The 21431-nt window shown below is 40.2% G+C and overlaps 2 protein-coding genes across 2 annotated transcripts in view; one reads left to right on the top strand and one right to left on the bottom strand.

Moving 5' to 3' along the window:
• zbtb7c (zinc finger and BTB domain containing 7C) overlaps positions 1–21431 on the bottom strand; it is a 400030-nt gene that overhangs the window by 34748 nt on the left and 343851 nt on the right. The window lies entirely within an intron of this gene.
• LOC308078053 (mitotic-spindle organizing protein 2-like) lies at positions 5143–10835 on the top strand. The gene is made up of 4 exons (XM_080419112.1): positions 5143–5195; positions 6318–6493; positions 7374–7534; positions 10598–10835. Exons 2-4 carry the CDS (start codon positions 6327–6329, stop codon positions 10750–10752), a joined length of 483 nt encoding a protein of 160 aa, XP_080275238.1. The 5' UTR covers positions 5143–5195; positions 6318–6326; the 3' UTR covers positions 10753–10835.

The following is a 21431-nucleotide window of genomic DNA, read 5'->3' as shown; positions in this document are numbered from 1 at the left end:
ATTACGATTATGCAAAAAACAACTGATTATCTCAAATAATTGCGATTAGACGATTATGTAATAATTGTGACAGGCATACTCACCTACTCACACAAACTGCACCTTTCCTTCAAGTGGTGTCCCCGTCACATCTACACATACCGTTTCCACCAGCATCTAGTCCAGTCCCGGAGCGGTGATGTCCACTGAGGCTACTGTTCTCTACCAGCATCTACTCCAGTCCCGGCTCCTCCTGCCCCTCCTCTCCTTCAGGTGGTGCCAGCAGCCCCTTTCAAGGGTTCCAGGTGCCCCATGCGCCTCCACTTCTAAGTGGTTTTCCCTCCGGCTTTGAATGGGTGTTTCAACAATCCCACGTCTGTCTGCGTTACAGTCTTAGACGTGGCTTGCTTCGAGGGGGGCTTCTGACGATGGTCTCATCGACATCAGCCTCCCTCTTCCGCCGGGTAGAAGGAGAAGGCGCCCCGTCTTCGCTGAAGACGATACGCCTCCGTGCCTTATCTCCGGGGAAGCTACAGAACACGGACAGCATCATCTGTCCGTCTGTCCTGTAGACGGACACCCTGAACTGGCGATGGAGCACCCGTCCCCCCTTCTCCCATGTCGTCTCCACACAGGAGATGACTCTGGGCAGCTGCTGACCAGAGACCTCCACGAGGTCGTACTGGTTGCGGGCGTGCCTCCACCCATTGAAGGGTGATGTTAGGGTGGTGGGGTGGGGCGGAGTTACCAGAGACCCGGAGAAGACCTGGTAGAGAACAGTATCCTCAGTGGACATCACCGCCGGTGTCTTCACGGGGGGTGGGGATGGAGCGGGCCATCCCCAGGCTTTGCTGAAGCCACTGAATGTGTAGGTGTCACGAGGCACCGCTGTGAAGTACCTCCCGAAGTCCTTTGGAGGTCTGAGCAGCTCCTTGCGGTCCAGTGTGAGAGAGGAAAGGTCCCTCGTCTGGTCGATGCGGGTGTACAGCTCTGGGATGCACTCTGTGATGACCTCCATGTCGTCATCGGACAGGGGGCGGTCCCTAAGGTTGTCCACGTCCACGATCAACCTGTTCGCCCATCTGGAACGCTCTGCAATGGAAAACACAACATTAGTTTACTATTGTTATTCTTAACTAAAGATTCCTTAAATTCCAAATCAAATTGCATTAAAAAAATTTTTTGGATCTAGTGAGGTGAACGAGCTAAACATCAAACAGCAGAAATTGATTACAGTAATGAATTATTGGTCAAATAAGAGCTATAACTTACTTGCACATCCAGAGGAAGGCGACTTGTTGATCAACTGGATGCTATACAGCTCCATCTTGCTCTGTGGAGAGGGAGAGGAGGGAGAGAGAGAAATAGAGAGCGGGAGCGAGCAAGCGAGAGAGAGAGGCTGAGTGCTGAGAGAGAGAGAGAGAGAGAGAGAGAGCTGAGACAGCTGTGAAAAGGGAGAGAGAAACAGAAAGATATGTCAGTTTATTATGTTAGTGGTGGAAAGTAACTTTACACAGATACTGACTGACTTTAGCCTAATTAAGTACACATTTGAGGTTGGCTACTATAGTAATATGGAAGTAAAAATGGAAATACCATACATAGACTATTCCCATTTTTCAATATTGTATACATCTCATTACAAAACATTAGTTACAAGTTACAGTGTAGATTTAGAGCATTACAAAACATACATTATTTCAAAAATACAAATCTACAAGCTTGCAATGAGACACATTGTGAGCTTGTAGATCTGCTATTTTTGACATATTGGAGCCAAATCCCCAACAATTGTGAAATGCTAGCTGTAGTATACAACCCTCGTAGACGTATTTATGATTCTGACGTTTTCAATCTACGAGAGTTGTAGGGTGCACTTCCTATAGTGCTTTGGACTTTCTGCACTATGCCCCGTAGACACTCCAAACATTGTACAAAATGAAAATAAAGGTGCTTACCGCCGAGCCCCAAATGTTAACTACTTCTACGGGGTAGTAGTGTAATGTAATAATCCATATCTTTCAATAAAGAAGTGTTTTAATGCCGTCTGTGGCCGATTCTGTCGGAAGTTCCCAATGGGCGTTAGTGACGGGAAGTGAGGGGGCGCATCCGGTGAAAACCGGAATTACACTAAATGTAAACAGGAAGTAAACGAGGGTGAAAAAATGGCGTTCGGCCACAGACGGCATTAAAACACTTCTTTGTTTAAATATATGGATTATTACATTAAACTAATACCCCGTAGAAGTAGTTAACATTTGGGGCTCGGCGGTAAGCACCTTTATTTTCATTTTGTACAATGTTTGGAGTGTCTACGGGGCATAGTGCAGAAAGTCCAAAGCACTATAGGAAGTGCACCCTACAACTCTCGTAGATTGAAAACGTCAGAATCATAAATACGTCTACGAGGGTTGTATACTACAGCTAGTGAAATGCCATTCATAATGAGTAGGCCTACTGTTACTTTGGTATGCTACTTCAAGTAATTTACTTGCAACAGAATACTTCTACATTGTGAGATACTACTTTTACTTGAGTAAATAAAATCATCGAGTAGGCTTGCTTCAGAACATTCGAAATACTCCAGTAAAGTAAAAAATACCTCAAAACTGTACTTAAGTACAGTACTTGAGTAAGAGTACTTTACACCACTGTACACAGGACCCCAATGGAAACAAGCCATTGGCTTTCTTGGGTTTATATAGCATCCTTATGAACAGTTAATAAAGTATATTCAATCAATCAATCCCATGCAGGCTTCTTACATGGACCACACAGTATGACGGTTATCGTTTGCCAAAGTAGAACAGATCTACAAGCTAACAACGGCCCTAGCTCTGATCCATTCCATAGCGTTAGAAGGAGTTCTCCTTAACCTTCTAACGCAGTGGTTCTCAACCAGTGGTCCAGGGACCTTGAAGGGATTCCAGGTGGTCCCCAGCTAAATGATAGATAGTTAGGAACCAAATGGACCCTTATGGGTCTGCAACTCTGAGAGTGTACAAATGGAACCAAATGGACCCGTTAGGGTCCATTTGGTTCCATTTGTACACTCTCAGGGTTAAATTAACATTGATTTTACTAAACAAATTGGGGTCCCAGAGATAGAAATGTTATTAAATGGGGGTCCGTAGCCCTAATGCATGTCAAACTGGGGGTCCTTGAAATTAAAATGCTTGAAAATCACTGCTAGAGCCGTAACAATCTTCTTATGAGGGTACCGTACTTGGCATATATTTTGAAATGGGGGGTCCGCGGGCTACTAAGTGTCAATTTGGGGGTCCTTGACATGAAAAAGGTTGAAACCCACTGTTCTAACGCTATGGACCAGAGCTACAACGGGCCCGCCACAAATCCATTCAGGTTGTTAGCTTGACGTCTTTTGAACGACAGCGCCAATCCCTTTGATTTACAATGTAAACAAGCTACAATGAGACGTTTTGAATGCTCATTTCAACAGTACAACCAATTACAATGACATTTACACCTTAAACGAACCCAAGAGCGTTTAGAAAAACAACAACACAACACAACATACATAAGAGACAGACGTTACACAGCTAGAAACAAGCTAGCAGCTATTTTGACAACGATCATAACGACGACAGCAACGGCCATTAACGGTAAACGGTAAACTTCGGTTACCGGTAACAGACGTTATTTAGTTTAGTTAGTTAACGTGACGGCAACGGCTGTTAAAAAAGCAGATCTACAAGCTCACAAGGCGTCGTGATAACGCCATGCATTACCATGACAGCAACGGCCGTTGAGATAGCTACGTGTTGTGAGCTTGCAGATCTGCTATTTCAACAGCAGCTCACGCTACAATCAAACATAATCAATAAAATAGCATTAAAATGACAGTTCCCCCCCTAACCCCCCCGCCCGAGCATTATGAAACTACATCAAACTCACCAGTTGTAGGAAAAAGCTGGTTGAAAAGCAACAAAAGTAGATAAAACAATCCGTAGATGTTCTTCTGGTTGGTGGTCACTGGTTCCGTCCGTTAGTGTTAAAGCAACTGTTAAGCTCTGGTTAAATGCGACTGGTTCTTTCAAAGTCTCAGACACATCTGACGTAGAACGTTGTGCTTCACGCGTTAGTACCGGCATTCCACCTATGGGCGTTCCACGTGAGCTCTCACTTCTCGCTGATTGGTCAGCTGTCAATAACAACTCTCATTTCAAACTTTCAACGCTATTATTTTTGTTTTGATTTCGAATAAGAAAAGAAAAGACTCTTTCTGGTCATTATGTGACACATATACGTTTAGAGGAGAAAATGTAAAAAAATAAAATAATAATAATAGCTGATCTACGAGCATTGTGAGCTTGTAGATCTGCTGTTTTCAAAAGATTTGTATAAATGTTTGAAAACTTGTGAAATGGGACATTCTGCATGAGTACTTTCTACTTTTGGTACTTAAAGTACATTTTGATGCCAATACTTTTGTACTTTTACTCAAGTAAATGTTTTATTTCGGACTTTTACTTGTAACTGAGTACTACGTTGCAGTATTGATACTTTTACTTAAGTAATGCATTTGAGTACTTTTTCCACCACTGTCAGTGGAAAGTAACTAAGCACATTTACTTAAGTACTGTACCATTTTTGAGGTATTTGTACTTTACATGATTATTTCCAATTTCCAATACTTTTACTTCTACTCCACTACATTTCAGAGGAAAATATTGTACTTTTACTGCACTACAATTATTTGAAAACTTTAGGAACTAGTTACTTTGCAGATATAAATTATTATTTATAAAACATACATTAACCCCTTTAGCCCTATTTTATACATAGGCTATTTTCAAACATTTTAGTACTTTTACTTTTGGCACTTAAAGTATATTTTGATGCCAATACTTTTGTACTTTTACTCAAGTGAAGTACATTTTGAATTCCGGACTTTTACTTGTAACAGAGTATTTCTACATTACAGTATTGATACTTTTACTTAAGTAAAACATTTGAGTACTTTTTCCACCACTGATCCATGATAAAAATAATAATAATATTTAATACGGTAATCCAAAGGGGGCGTGTCCCTCCGTTGATGACGCGTTTCTGATGGGGTCGCACAATGATGACGTATTTTATGTGGGACCGTGTTGATGTCAGGCTCATAGACATATAAAGGTTTCTATATCTATGGTCAGGCTGGTTTGTTTTTGAATAATCTGTCAATCGGAACGTATTTATCTGTCGAGACCGTATGTCATCATTCATCATTATTAACAGCTGTTAAAGTGTATGTTCGAGCTAGAGTGTAGTCTTTAGTGAGAAAGGAACCAATGCAAGTTAACCAGTGGTGCAAAGTAACTATAAGTACATTTACTAGTACTGTACTTAAGTACAATTTTGAGGTATTTGTACTTTACTTGAGTATTTCCAATCTCCAATACTTTTACTTCTACTCCACTACATCTCAGAGGCAAATATTGTACTTTTACTCCACTACAATTATTTGAAAACTTTAGTTACTAGTTACTTTTCTGATCTAAATTATTACATTATAAAACATACATGAACCACTTTAGCCCTATTTTATAGGCTATTTGAAAATAGCCGATCTACAAGCTCACAACGCGTGGCATCGCGACGCGTTGTGAGCTTGTAGATCTGCTATTTTCAAACATTTAGTACTTTTACTTTTGGTACTTTAAGTACATTTTGATACCAATAATTTCGTACTTTTACTCAAGTAAATTTTGAATTCCGGACTTTTACTTGTAACAGAGTACTTCTACATTGCAGTATTGATACTTTTACTTAAGTAAAACATTTGAGTACTTTTTCCACCACTGGTGTTTATGCTCAGTGGTGGAAAAAGTACTCAATGTTTTTACTTCAGTAAAAGTATCAATACTGCAATGTAAAAATACTCTGTTAAGTAAAAGTCTGGAATTAAATTACAAAAGTATTGGTATCAAAAATGTATATCCCGTTTCACAAGTGTTCAAATGTATAAAATGTCTACATATCTTTTGAAAATAGCAGATCTACAAGCTCACAATGAGCTTGTAGATCGGCTATTTTCAAATGGCAGAAATGTACTGTATATAGGGCTGAATGTGCTTAATGTATGTTTTGTAATAATAATCAAAATCTGCAAAGTAACTGGTAACTGCAGTTTTCAAATAATTGTAGTGGAGTAAAAGTACAATATTTGCCTCTTGAGATGTAGTGGAGAAGTAAAAGTACTGAAAAATCGAAATACTCCAATATTGTCAAAAGTACCTCGAAATTGTACTTAATTACAGTGCTTGAGTACACGTACATGCAGTTACTTTCCACCACTGGTTATGATTCATTGTAATTGCATATTTCTCTAGGTGTCAGTGATGTCTCAACAGTCTGGGCAGTCTGCGCCCAGCGCCCCTGATGTGCTGGTGACCAGTAATGTCCAGAAATATGCCATGAAAAAGAAGAAGATTCTCAACGCTGAGGAGAGCGAGCTGTTCGAGCTCACCCAGGCTGCTGGGATCACCATAGATCAAGAGATCTTCAAGTAGGTTCATATAATAGAAAACCCAGTGGTTCTCCAATTGTTTAGTTTCAAGGACCCCCATTGATTGATTGAATACTTTATTGATGATTTTTTTTAAGTTACAGGCAGCACAACCAGTTAACCAGGCAGTACAATGAGCCAACCACACTGTTAACATGAACTGCTCACATGAAATCTGGAACCTCGGGTTTGCTCTGACGGAAAGTTTGAAATACATTTTTCTTTAGGGTGTAGAATTGGCCTCTACGGGTATAGTACTTTTTCTATAGTTGTTCATATCATAGCAGCACTTGACCTAGCCTCGATGACCATGCAGACTTATGCAAAGGTAAAACATTATTTTAGATAGCATGTTATTTAGACACATGGTAGGTGCATTATTTACCTGGTATCCTATAGTTTCTATAGTTTCAATGTACAGATCATTTTTTATAGTATAATATATTGTTTAGAGTTTAGACTGATGCTTGGTTCTTGGTTCACCTGTGATCCTAGTTTACTGAGGCACTACACTGTCTCTCTGCAGTTGATGTATGAGTTTACCTTGCTTATTGTAAGTTGTTCTGGATAAAGAGTGTCTGCTAAATGCCTAAATTGTGTTGCAATAATAATGTGTGGTTGTCACTAAATCCCAAAGCACACCTGGACTTGTCATGGCACACCACTGCTTTACCATACATACAGATTGGTTTTATGCATGAAAAGAAGTTCCGGAACACAGCTTTATCTTTGAGAGTGTACACATGTAACCAAATGGACCCGCAAGAGTCGGTCCATATGATTACATTTCTACGCTCGCAGTCACAAATGGACAAATGGAACACTGAGGGTTTAGCTGTGCAGGCTAAATGGAAACATGGCTGCTATTTTGTCCATCTAGGATCATTGTGGATCTGTTGAAGATGAACGTGGCGCCTCAGGCAGTGTTCCAGACGTTGAAGTCCATGTGTGCGGGGCAGAGGATAGCTGATGCTACGTTGGGAGACTCGTCGACCACCTCCCACACCACCAGTCTGACCACAGCACCTGCAGAACACAGAGGTCAGTTACCACAAACACAACACACGCTGTGTTTCCACAAGAATTCAACCAGAAACAGATTTGATGTAGCTGGGAGCAGGGCCTTGCCACACTTTAAAAGTCATCAGTAAAATCTTAAAATCAACCCTGAACCTAACCTAGCTGTAGAATTTGACACCAGTTAAAGACGGGAGATGACCTTTTTGCTGAGCCCAGAGTATAAGGAGTTGCAGTAATTCAACCGGAAACAGATTTGAACCAGAAACACATAATTATGAAGGTGTCATGTGTGTTTCTAGTTCAAAGAGTATGAAGCTGAGCCAATGGAAGCTAAGGGAAACTCAGCCGGGAACAGGAAATGTTCATTTCACTTTCTGGAAAATAGAACTACAGCCATGTACAGAGCCTATTACAGACTCTCTTTAGCATTTGAAGATAGTGGAAGAGTTCAGACTGAGAGAGACTAGGTACCCTTGTTACTGAACGAACACTCTCTATAGAAATGACTTCTATCGTAATATAGAGCTTTGACTCTAACAAAAACATATACTTACACACCCCCTTTAACCACCCTACGTATATACTTTGTTGACTGGTGTCTGATAGTATTTCCCTCTAGCTTGTGGATCTGCTATTTTCTCTGAATGCTCGCCTCCTCTCATTGGGACACTGAGGAGAGAGAGAATATAAAACGTTTGCTTTCTTTTTTTTAATAGTGTACCAGCAGCAGCAGCAGCACATCTCCACTCACTCACTACATGTGCTGTCATTTTCCTTTCTTGTGGTTTTAATTTTGGTGTATATTCACAAAAAAGCCTCTTGTTTCTTGTTTCTTGAAGAAGATGATAGTGTGGTCTCTGGCAAGAGCCCTAAGCCTCCTGCACCTCCCCCTTCATCCTCTGGTACCCGGCCCACCAGGATCAACACTAAGATTGTGGTCTACGGCCAGCAAGACGCTCACTGTCAAGGTCCCCGTTGCTGCGCTGTGTTGTTTAACTCCATTCGTATGCTTGGCCTGCCTTTCTCCTCGGGTGCAAGTCGTGTTTTGTACACATACAGTACAGTGCCTGTTGCATCAAATTAGGGGTGTATCTGAATGACACGTGTTTTGTTCATACCGTGGAAACGAGGACATGGGAGTTTGAATGTGTGTGTTATGCATGTATTATGCATGTGTGCAAGAGGGGTTTAACGACTATTGATTTTTACTAGTTGCCAAGTTTTTCATAATAGTTTGATAGTTTGACTTGTTGACTTCTAAGTCTTTTAACTGTTCAGTGACAAAACACAAGAGAGAGAAGTTCTTGGTCAGGTAACAATGACAGTTGTATTTTGGAAGGCAGGAAGTTGAAGCATTTTACTGTGGCATGTCACACTGACTGTGTAGGACCACGCAAAGAAACAAAAAGAAAATAAAAAGTAATTTTAGTCATTCTAACAAAAGCTTATCAAAATACGTTTGAGTCATTTACTGTACTGTATGTACAATGGTAACTGTAATCCAATACTTGAGATGATCGTGTTACCTTGTACATAATATAAATAAAGAATAAACTTAAAGGATCATGATACCCCCCGACCCCCATTTCACAACCATTGCACAAAAAAATGAAAAATTGTCTTATATTGTTGTTCCCTATCAACAAGCAACAACTGTATATCTGTTACCATCTAGAAAGAGCAGTCCATCCATGACTAGTTGACTACTGCCAACAGTGTCGACTAGTAGTTATTATAATAGTCGACTAGTTTGACTACTGTACTGCCGACAGTGTTGACTAGTTTTTGGTGAAACCCTTAGTGTGCATCTGTGTGGATGAGTGCAACTGAACCTGTTCAAGGGTGTTGTAAAAGTGTATCATTGCCATCATCTCATTCAGGTAGATGTATTCACCTTGTGTTTGTCAATTGTTGTTTTAAAGGGGATAGAAAGTGAATTACAAATATGATAAACTAATCTTTATATATCTTCATATAATTCATCTAGTTGTCTGTAACTTGGGGCGGCATATGGTTTTCATAGTTGTAGATATAGTTATTTTGGTGATGGTGCCAAATTGACACGTTGCAACCAATGGATTGCAACTTGCTTGATTCATTAGTCTCCACATACAAGGCTTGCATGACAAAGATGTGCAAAGTCACAAAGATTAAACCCGATTATTGATTAAAACAGTCCACGGTCATCCATATAAGCTACTGAATTCAGAAGACATGTATGCCGACCACAAAACTCTATTGAGATGTATAACGGGTAGGATAATATTTTTGTTTGTTGAATTAATAACTAATGGACGATTCTATAGAGGTTGTTCAATTCATGTCTTTATTCACACACACTTGTAAATACATTTTCAGTTTAGCATGTATGTATCAATGTGAGTGAATTACTCACGCCGTAGAGCTGAGCCCTGAGTCTCTTCTCAAATGAGGTGGATCTCTAATAGCGTCGCTCTGGAAAAGGGGTGGAAATTGGCACGTCTACCTGGGTGTCATGATTCCATCTGTCGATAGGCGCTGGAACAGATAAAATACCTGAAACTACTGCAGAGCCATTTGTCCTGGCAATGAAGGCAGATTTTGTAGCCTTTCCCACTCAAGACAAAATCCAGGGTGTGTTTTGTCCAGTGGGAAATGTGTTTATAGGGCCCTATCTTACATACACCTGGCTCAAAGTGGGCGACCAGCACTGCACAAGTGTCATTACTGGTTTCCGACTGATGCAGCACAGTTGTCATTTTCACGCCCAGCGCCTACGATGTGTTTAATAGTAAATGTAGAATCAACACAGATCACACAAATCACTTAGGTTAACATAGAATTGTGTGACTTCAGTGTTTATTTGATTACTTTTAAAAAAGCACTTTTGTGCTCCTTTACAACTAATGTGGATGTTGATATGTGTACTTTTGAATGCAGTCCATGCAATAAGCAATATTGAAAGAACATAATCATGACCCGCTGTATCTCATCTTTCCGATGCATGTTTTCTCAGTTTTTGTTAGAAGTTATTTGAACGCTGTGATGTAGGTCATACAGACACAATCTTGTTTCTCATGGTTTGTGTTTGTTTTGTGCTCACAGTGCGCAGTAAAGCAGGAGCTGGTCACAGTGACAAGAACATGAACAGAGAGGGCTCCTCCAGCCAGAAAGTGCAGCGCCAGCCCAGTGCCACCAGGGGGCAGAAGACAAAGAGCCCTGGCAGCAGTAGCTCATCCTCCCAGATAACTTCAACATAATGTAGTTAGCGCAGAGGTTCTCAAACGTTTAATCATGTCAAGGACCCCCAGTTCGGTAAGCCATTAGGCCACAGACCCCCATTACTCTGTGAGTGTAGAAATGGAACCAAATTGGTAGCCTGGTAAACCCCTCCCTCCGGAAATCTCATTTGTATTTGATTTCAGTAGTGAGTCTGGCCTACAGGCTTGTCTGGGCGTTTCTCCGGAGTTCATAACATGAACTCTCCTATCAGCATCCTCGCTCATTGTTCTGTGATTGACAGCGAAGGTTGGCCAAGCAGGTGGCGAGTTCGAGTGAAACCGAATGGAACCGAGTGCAGCCGACCAAAATGGAACGGCAGCCATGTTTTTATGTCCGCTGTTTTTGGTTTTGGTTTTAAAACTTGAAATCACTCTCAAACGTCTTTTTTGAGGCACGGAATTTACTTTTAAGATATCGTTCGGATAGAATTTAGTTGTTTAACTTCATATATGTGGTCAATTAATCATGACAGAGCCTATTTAAAACAATTATAATCAGAGAACCGGCAGGGGTGGGCAGTGACACGCACGTATCCGAATAAAGCAACCTACTTTCGGTATGGCCCTGTCAAAAGTCCCCTTGCGTCACTTTGGCTAGTGGTGGGGAAAACTAACTGCTGATGTGAGGCTACCAAATTGGGTCCATTTGTTCACTCACTGAGTTACAGACATGTAAAGGTCACCCAGGGGCCCTTCAAGGACCCCTGGGTGTCCCCGGACCCCACTTTGAGAACCACTGAGTTTGCATCCTTAGATTCCTTACTCATCTCCAACTGTTGTCTGCCACACTATCTGGCTCTGAATTATTTACATTTGTTCCATAAAAATATTGGAAACAAGTCTTAAAATTCAAGCAGGGTTTAAAAGAGACAAATATGATTGAGTAGGAGAATACTGTGGATGCTTAATAAGTGTGGTACCCATGATGATGCTTACTTTGCATTATCTGGTTTTGTCTTGTGTCGCTCTGTTAAATTATTTTGAACGTTTCAGTTTAGGGAGATATAACTGTTCTGTTTAACGAAACAAAAAAAGAAAGAAAGAAAAACGTTTGCACTCAGTACTTCTATTTTCTTATAAGTGATCAGTTACATCTAAGCATTCAACTGTCGTTTTTGTTTAAATTCCACAATTTTGTATTACATTTTTTTTCTCCATAATCTGCAGTGCAATTATTTTCTTTTATGATCAAATAGAGCATTGTGTCGTAGGCTAGCAGTTATTTTACCTTATAGTAGCTAGTCAGTCAAACATTAATTACCATCCAATAACCTTTGGACAACAATTTGATTTTTTGGGGAATTTCAATTCAACAGTTGACCATAACAGTAAAAGGCTAATCAAACAGGCTTTTGGCTCTAAAGGTAGTCTATAATGCAAAACAAGTCTTTTTAAAGTCACTGTGAAGAGTAGCTCCACTGATTGAGTTTACTCTGAAAGACCTCATGCATGATTCTATTCTGTGATTTTGAGAAGCTGTGATTGAGATGAGCTTTGGTTTGCAGCCATGGAAACCTTGGATTTTAGAGGAATTTTATTCCACTCCACAATAATTTTTATGTTTGTAGCGATTACTCATGCTGTGTTGCCTGAAATGCCTGTAGGGAAAGGTTTTAATTTCACATGCCTTCACAGAGAACAGCACAAAGACCGTAGCCAATAATTAAGATATATTAAATTGATTGGCTGCTATAAGAAACTATATAATATGCCAGATGAAGATGGCCAGGCTAGACTTTCTTTAAGTCTTCTCTTTAATGTTTTATTTGTCTTATTTTCTTATTGCTACCTTACTACTTCTCTATCTATTTCCTCTTACCTTAGTGTTTCATGCATAGTAGTGATGCTATGACACCTGCATTTCCCTAGGAATCAATAAAAGTCTGTTTGTTCATTAAACTACCTACAGTACCCTATTCTATACAAAACTGAAACGTAGTAGTCTGTAGTTAGTTTGTCTATTCTGCAGTTATTTTGTATGTGTGAACTAAGTAAATGTTTCTTTTTTTTTTTAAATAACTTTTTATTGACTTTTTCCTTTTTTATACAGAAGTTGTAATCAGAATGTTATTCAATTAAACAAATTGAAATAAAAATAAATTAAAAGACATACAATACAAACAAAAACACAAAAAACAAAACACAAAATATTAACAAATAAAGGAGGGCAAGCGGCATATTACAGTGGCAATGCTATGGACACACATACAGTTAAATATTCATACATACAGATAAACAAACACATAAGAGCACATCAGAAGTTAAATTGTAAAAGTACAACCGGGGCTTTCCAATCTATGGAATCACTTCCCTTATAAATCAAGGTAGATAGATCCTTGGGTAAATAATCTATCAGTGGCTGCCATATATCCATGAAGTTATTTTCTCACTGAGTCTTTCCATTGGGAGTACCCTATATATTTCTCTATACCACTGAGTTACTGATGGAGGTTTTTCGTGAATCCAGTTGAATAAAATGCATTTTCGGGCCACACAGAGGAGCTTATCTAGAAGCTTAGCTCTTCTAGGATCTAGAACCCCAAATTTAGATGGCAGCCCTAATAAAAATTGCCCAGGATCTTTACAGATCTTAGACTGAAAAATTGAACTCAATTCTTTTACTACACAAGACCAGAATTTGGAAATATTGGAACACTCCCAGAAACAGGGTATATAAGTACCAACCTCAGTTTTGCATTTCATACATAAAGGGGACCTATCAGGGTCAATTTTGTTTAGGATTTGGGGTGTCCTTTGCTGTCTATGTAGTATCCTATACTGCATCTCTTTGAATCTGTTGCTTATAAAGGTAGTTTGAGAAGATTTAATGCAGTCGTCCCAACAATTCTTGTCGTACTCAGTTTGTAAATCCTTTTCCCATCTTCCCACCACAATATCTATATTTTGTGTGTTGAAGCACTGAAAATTATCATAGAAGTAAGAAATCAAACCTTTCTTCCTAGTAAAATGCATAATAGAGTCCTCTAAAGGCCCAAGAAGAGGCTTGTCTCAAGGAAACTTGGTGTCATTATTGATAAAGTGGCGAACCTGTAAGTAAGCAAAGAAGTCATTCCGAGGTACTCCGAATGAGTTCTTAATCATATCGAATGACATAAGAACATCACTGGCATCAAACAGGTCTCCTATAACTCTAATACCTTTATTATACCAAGACCGGAAAACGGCACTCCTAACTCCAGGGTCAAACTGTCTATTGCCTGTGAGTGGTGTCAAGTATGAGGACATGTTCTTCCTTCCCATAAAGGTTATCATGTTTTTCCAAATCTTTATCGAATTTGAGAGTATTGGACTATCAGAAGATTTAAAGTGTAATTTTTTGTATATTTGTGAGTTCTGCTAGTAGTACATAGGGAGAGCACTCCCATGTCTCAAGGGGTTCTGGTCCACCAGTAAGATAGTCATGTACCCACTCATGTATGGTACGGCAGTGGCAGGCCCAGTTATAAAATAACATGTTTGGGAATGCCAATCCCCCCCTGTCCTTGGGCAGTTGCAATATCCTCATACTTAGTCTAGATCTTTTACCATGCCATATAAATTTAGAGAAGTCCCTTTCTATTTCTCGAATTACTTTCTTGGTAATATATAGAGGCAACATTTTTTTGCACTAAGGTCTTGGATTGAACTCCACCCACCTGCAGTGGTTGGAGGTGGTCTCTCTACTCTCCCACTGTTGGGTTAGGACACACGTACTGGTTGACAGGTAGTACTGCCTGAAGCTCACAGGGATTCTTGAAAGAACTGTAGAAGTTTGTTCTCCCACACTGGAGACTCGGGTTCAAATCCCAGGTAGGACATGAACCTTACGCCTTACGGTTTTGAAAAAAACTTGTAATTTTCACTTTGAATGGATGATTTGTTGTCATTTGTTCATGCTCGGTCTGAGATGTCTGGAAAATGTGCATCATGCAGTGCGACCCATTAGAGCAGTTATGAATAAATTATGTATTCATGTGTGTTTTTGAACAATGTTTTACTGTGAGTTGTTACGTGTTTTCTTGTGGCAACAGTTTAACCCCAGCATCCCTAGTATTCTGGGTGGGGGGGACGTTCACCAAAAATAGCCGATCTACAAGATCACAACATGTCACGTTGTGAGCTGATAAACTGACTATTTTGGCGAAGAGTGAAAAAATCATACCAAGTACAGTTACAACTCAGGTCCATTTTACAAGTTAAGTAAGGGGTTTATGAATGATGAATCCAGACTAGAGCAACTACACAGGCTTCAACAAATGGTGATTGTATTGTTCCCATGTGCAAAAACTCATTTGGACAGTCTGCCTTCTCAGTAAAGGGGGTAAAACTTTGGAACTCTTTTCCTACGGATCTAAAACTAGAGAGAGATGGTAATGTGTTTAAAAGGGCTCAAATTATGGTTGAAACAACTGCTCAAATGAATAGTTTGACTGGTTATTGGAATGATTATATCTACTTTTGTTTCACAGGTTAATGTATTGGGTCTGATTGATTAATGGTTAATTATTACTATTATGATTGGGTTTTAGATTAGTGTTTCTACTTAAAAAAGCCTCCTGTGGACAGGTGTTAAATTATCACTCGTGCTATAACACTGGTTGTGATGTCCATGTCAAATCAAATAAAGACATATCGTAACATAATGATTGCTATGGGAATACAGAGCTATTTAACACTTATTTAACCAAGAAAACATCACACTGCTTTGAACTTTAAAATGTAATTTGGTACAACCTGTTATACAATCATGACATTCCATTTCCTGGTTCAACTCCAGACTGAATGTACCTGGATTGTAACTAGGGTCCAAGTGCCTACCTTGTGTTTAACATAGAAAAGGTTAGCCTCACTCAGGCGGCCCACAGGGCTCAAGCCCAATCCTGGTGGTCTGTGTTGTATACAGATTGGACTGAATACTTGATTGAATACTTTATTAACACAATTATTAACAGTGCAGGTAGTATAGTGAAAGGTTATGATAAAAGTATAACTAAAAGCCCCAGGGGCTTGTTTACATTGTACTCAATTCATCAGAAATACATACTTTAAAGTGCATGAGCAAACACGGTTTAACATAAGTTTCATGCTGTTATATATTTATAGAAACGTTTGTGTGCTACCAATAGTGTAGGCTAGGCTAATATACAGCAATGTTGTTGTTGGGCAGATCAGATGTCTCCCGTCTGAATTGAATAGAGACAATGATAGGTCTTTATTCCTGAGGTGGGAAAACAGGTTTTCTGGGAAGTTTTAAGTGGTGCAATATCTAGTAGGTTGCTTTATTTAAAAAATGAACAACATATTGCACCCATCTTATGGAATAACCTGATTAGATGGTTACTTAAGTATTCAACTCCATTCAGTGTCTTGGAATCAATGCAATTTTCCCAACACCATTAGGCGTAATGTGTGCAACACCGCCACCTCCTGTCCATAATAATTTACTACCCGACTCTTGTACACGAATTTCCAACATTAACACTATCCTAAAAGGTCAAGGGCCGGTGTCTCGACCCCGAAGGTTTAACAGTTTGCAAAAAATACAATATATTATACAATAACACAAAAAGCCCTGAGGATTTGTTTCCATTGTGGTCCTATGTATTCAATTAATCAAGACATACAATGTCTGAGTTGTATATCTGGATTGGAATGATGCTTCTTTAAAAGTGCATGAGAAGATATTAAAACACGGTTTGAATTGCTTCAATATTACAATGACTTATTTAGGCATTTAGCAGACGCTGTCATCCAGAGCAACTTACAATAGACAAGGTAAACAGTAACACATACAAATGCAGAGACAGTAGTGCCTCAGTAAACTAGAATCACAGGTAAACCAAGATCCTAGCATCAGTCTAAACAATATAGTAACAAAAATAATAATCTGTACAATGAAACTATGTGATACCAGGTAAATAATGAACCTAGCATCTGTTTCAATAACCTGCTATCTAAATTACAGTCTTAACATTGTCAAGAAAAACAAGCCTAAAGGTCCTTACACACCGGGGCGATTTTTTTCATGCGAATATTACGTTTTTTTTTTAAACCTTATAAAGTCAATGCAAGCTTCCACACCAGTTTCGCGGAGCGAAAAAAGCGTCTTTTAATTATTCAGAACGAGTCCGAATTTTGCGTATATTCGCATATTCGCCGGTGTGTAACCGCCTTTAGTAACAAAAACATGAGAACGAATAACCAAGATATATCTGCAAGCAAGGTAGCCATGTCTTGGTCAGTGGCTAGCATCAAGGGAGGCAAAAGGTGGCAGGAAGAGGTACAGGGAGAGTAAAGCGCTAGGGGGTGCTAGGGGGGAGGTGGAGACTCCACCTCACTCCCACCTTTGGAGTGAGTCTGCAGTTCTAACTGCAATGGTGAGTTTGTTCCACAGTTTGGGAGCCAGAGGGAGAAGAGTCTGGGATGTGTGGAGCGTCGTCCCGGGGGTTTTAAGAAAGATTCAGACAGCTTTCCTGCGTTAGCTGATCTGAGTGAGCAAGAGGGGTTGTAGGTTTGGATCAGGCTTTGAAGGTATAGTGGTGCCATGCCTTTGGTTGCCTTGTAGGCAAACAGCAACTGGGAGCCATTGGCGGGAGCGGAAAATGTGCGAGACGTGAACATTTTGGCTGGTTGAAGACCGGGCGTGCTGCGGCATTCTGGATCATTTGGAGGGGCTTAAGTGAAGCATGTCGGGAGGCCAGTAAGGAGGGAGTTACAGTAGTCAAGTTTTGAGATGACGCCTGGATAAGGAGCTCTGGCTGACTATTCTGGTGCTCCACCTGGAGGTTAAAAAATAAATATGAAAATAGATTACTGGATTGTCTTACTGCAACCTAAATAAAATCAGCTAGAATGCACTCTGATGTTCAATCCACAGAAACAAAAACATGAAGAAATCCATCTGAAAACAAAGAATTGAGTATCACCTCTTTCTCCCTGTCCAGCTTAGCGTAGAGTCCTGACACATCACTGGTACTGACATGGGCTGTATTCAGCAGCTGGAGGGGATAAACACACAACATCACATTAAGGTCATTTACAGCAGAATAATTACTACAGTGAATGATTGCTAATAAATCTACTTTGTGATTGATTGCACACCCGTTCCTGTATGGTCTGATGAGAGAAAAGTGTTGCTCCTGGTAAGTCAGACTGGGATTATCTTTCTCGTTGCTGCTGTGTTGAGGCGCATAAAGTCAGAAACATTTACATAACTGCATCTCTTAACTTTTTTGTCTTAATGCTTATAGCAACACAACATGTCGCAGTAGAAAAACAATTATAGTTTTCTTTTTAGTGATTGTGTAGGGCAGGCTATACATCATCATAATCATTATTCTTTTCTTTTTAAATCAGAAAACTTCAGTTAGAAGGCGTTTTAGAATTGCCTCAGGTCTAAATTGGTTAAACCATCGTCTGTCTAAACCAAGTAAAAAGGGTAAAACCAAGGGTTTCCAAACATTTCTGGCTGTGACTCCCCAAAATAATCATATTTTTTACTGGGGACCCCCCACCTTGACAAGCACTAGGAATTGTAGGCATTACATTTACTTGGTTCCTCTTTCTTACATAATATTTTACAATTTGGTATTAAAAAGGGTCTTAAAAGTCCCTAAATTGTCACTTTAGAAATGTGCAGATACCCTGTACACATTATACTGCATGTTGGTTTGTTTACTGTTGAGTGAGAAAACAATGTTGCACATTAAGCCCCCCCCCCCCAAAAAAATAATAATTCGGGGACCCCCAGTTTGGGAACCACTGCTATAATCGATGGTCGTCATCAAGGGAAAACAAGAGGTTTGTAGAAAGAAATGAGCTGTAATAGGCCTGCTGTTCCATTCCAAGACCAAGCGTTTTAGGCCCAGAGGACAGAGAGAATTTCTGTAGTGTTCATAACATACTGCAACTCCTACTAATCTTTAGGATCATTTTACACTGGTTGACAGCCCCCCCGTCTCCTCTGCGACCCAGTCAGTTAAATCTACGGTATTAAAAGCGATGCACCACTCCTCACCTGGTCAGCGGTGCTGTAGGCTACAGCTTCTCCTGGGTGGAGGTCAGCTCAGAGCAGACAAACTGCTGATGTTTCTTTTGTCTCCTCCAGGGCCTTGTTGGTCTCCTCTAGCCTGTAGTGTAAACAGAAAACCAGGACATTTACTCAATTTAGTTTACAATGCAAGTCCTGCATTGTCCCTCCCAACACCGGTGGAAAAAGTAGTCAAAATGTACTAGAGTTAAAAGTACAAAAGTATTCATATCAAAATGTACCAAAAGTAGAAAGTACTCATTATGCAGAATGTCCTATTTCACAAAGTTTTCAAATGTATAAAAATCTTTTGAAAATAGCAGCTCATTGTGAGCTTGTAGATCGGCTATTTTCAAATGGTCGAAATGTATATAGGGCTGAAGTGGGTAATGTACGTTTTGTAATAATAATCAAAATCTACAAAGTAACTAGTAAATAAAGTTTTCAAATAACTGTAGTGTAGTGTAGAGTAAAAAGTACAATATTTGTCTCTGAGGTGTAGTGGAGTAGAAGTAAAAGTACTGAAAATTGGAAATACTCCAGTAAAGTAAAAATACTTAAAAATTGTACTTAAGTAAAGTAAATGTACTTAAGTTACAGTACATTACACCACCCCTCTGGTTTAATTATTTTATCTACTTCCTTTTGGACTGTAAGGTGGTACAGAAACTAAACCATGACAATTCAAGCAAAGACTCTGCCTTAGTGGTTCCCTAAGCCAGTGGTTCTCCAATTGTGGTCCGGGGACCCCCAGGGTCAATTTGGAGGTCCTTGAAATAAAAAATATGTGCTTTTCCTCTAAGCTTATAAAGAATTATGACCAGCACTCATAATACTTCATAAACCTTGTTGTAAGTTGTTATGCATAATTATAAATATTTATAATGTGTGTTATGAAGCCTTAAGAATGCATTATAGACCCAGCCTTTAGTAAAGTGTTGCCTCAGTTTCCTTCACAGCAGAGCTCTGTTCTGAACACATCATAAACAATACTAAAGGAATATTGGCATAATGAGTCATACAACAGTTAATATAATATAGTTCTTACATGTCAGGCCATCTCTGATGGTTTCTTTTGAGTCCAGGAGATTTCATTTCATGCCCAAACCTTCCCAGGAGGGGCGTCTACCTTGCACAGGTGTTGTCGTGGCTGGCATCTCCTGCCTGGAATGCTTTGGTTTCTGTAACATGTTTGTTTTAACTATGGATTGTCCTTAGTCTGACCCCTTACCCTTTGAGCTGCCTGGCATGGTGGCACCTGCCAGGAGCTTAGCTCTCTGGGTCACTGGGATAACGCAAGCTCCTCCACCAACGACAAGGTGACAATCCTAGGAGGAGATCCCAATTTAGTCATCACCAATTCCCAATTGTCCCCAAGTGTCCTTAAGTCCCTGTTGCTGGCATCACAACCACCTCCACAGCTGGAGAGAGGTATAAACTACTGTGTGCATCCTCCCATACACACTTGCCAGTAGCTGTGCAGCAAAAAGGACGGTCACTTGATCCATCGGCAGATTAAGTTCCCACCCGTAAACACGGCCAATTGTGTTTGATGGAGCGCCTGGCCAAGATGGAGGCACCGCCGTTACTGCTGGGTGTTGAACCCAGCTTTCTGCTGCGGTGGTGGGAGAGTGCGTTTACCTCTACCACACCCATGCGCCCCATAGATAGACAGACAAACAGACAACAGACAAAACAGACAGACTCTAAACGCTCAGGTGCAAGACGCTACCTAAAGCCTGACCCGCAAGACGCCAGGGCTTGAGACCATCAGATAGACAGACAAATGTTTTTTTTTTTTTTGGGGTGGGGTGGGGGGGGGGGGGGGGGGGGGGGGGGGGGAGTGCATTTCCTGAACAACAAGCATTTCTAATACGACTATTACTACTTGATGTTAAAAGTCAAAACCCTAGAAAGTTAGAAAGTTTAGTCAACAGAAAAGCTCAGGTGCAAGACGCTACCTACTGTAAAGCCAGACCCCGCAAGACGCCAGGGCTAGTCAAAACCCTAGAAAGTTGTTAGTCAACAGAAAAGCTCAGGTGCAAGACGCAACCTACTGTAAACCTGACCCCGCAAGACGCCAGGGCTAGAGACCATCACATAGACAGACAAATGTTTTTTTTGTTTTTTGTTTTTGGGGGGTGGGGGGGGGGGGGGGGGGTGCATTTCCTGAACAACAACACGCATTTCTAATACGACCATTAATACCCGATATTAAAAGTCAAAACCCTATCAATTCGTCAGCCAACAGAATAAAAAGTCAACAACCACCCCTTAATTTAACCTCAACTTAACATTAAACGACCTATCAATATCACAAACATACAATCGGAGCAACAGTGTGCCCCAGAGGCAAGGACACACCCTGGCATCAGCCAACCTGATCCTATCACGACGCACTGACATCAGACGCAGGGTTAGAGGATGCGTCTGATGTCAGTGCCTCCGTAAACAAAAGTTGCACAGGGCAGATATGACAACACATAAAATAAAACATTAATAGTGGAAATAGCTGATGTACAAGCTCAAAACGCGTCGCGATGCGTTTTGAGCTTGTAGATCAGCTATTTCCACTATTTGTCATTTTTTTAAAAACATATGAACATTTTTAACATGGAAATGATTATTA

Source organism: Gymnoscopelus braueri, assembly GCF_963280865.1.
Source record: "Gymnoscopelus braueri genome assembly, chromosome: 22".
In the NCBI taxonomy this organism is placed as follows: Eukaryota; Metazoa; Chordata; class Actinopteri; order Myctophiformes; family Myctophidae; genus Gymnoscopelus; species Gymnoscopelus braueri.
Note: the sequence above shows the minus strand (reverse complement) of the source record. Positions and strands in the feature narration are given on the sequence as shown.

Coding starts and splice junctions, on each gene's coding strand:
- LOC308078053 (XM_080419112.1), top strand. CDS start 6,327: ATGTCTCAACAGTCTGGGCAGTCTGCGCCCAGCGCCCCTGATGTGCTG. Junction 6,494..7,373: donor ATAGATCAAGAGATCTTCAA/GTAGGTTCATAT, acceptor TTGTCCATCTAG/GATCATTGTGGATCTGTTGA. Junction 7,535..10,597: donor AGCACCTGCAGAACACAGAG/GTCAGTTACCAC, acceptor TTGTGCTCACAG/TGCGCAGTAAAGCAGGAGCT.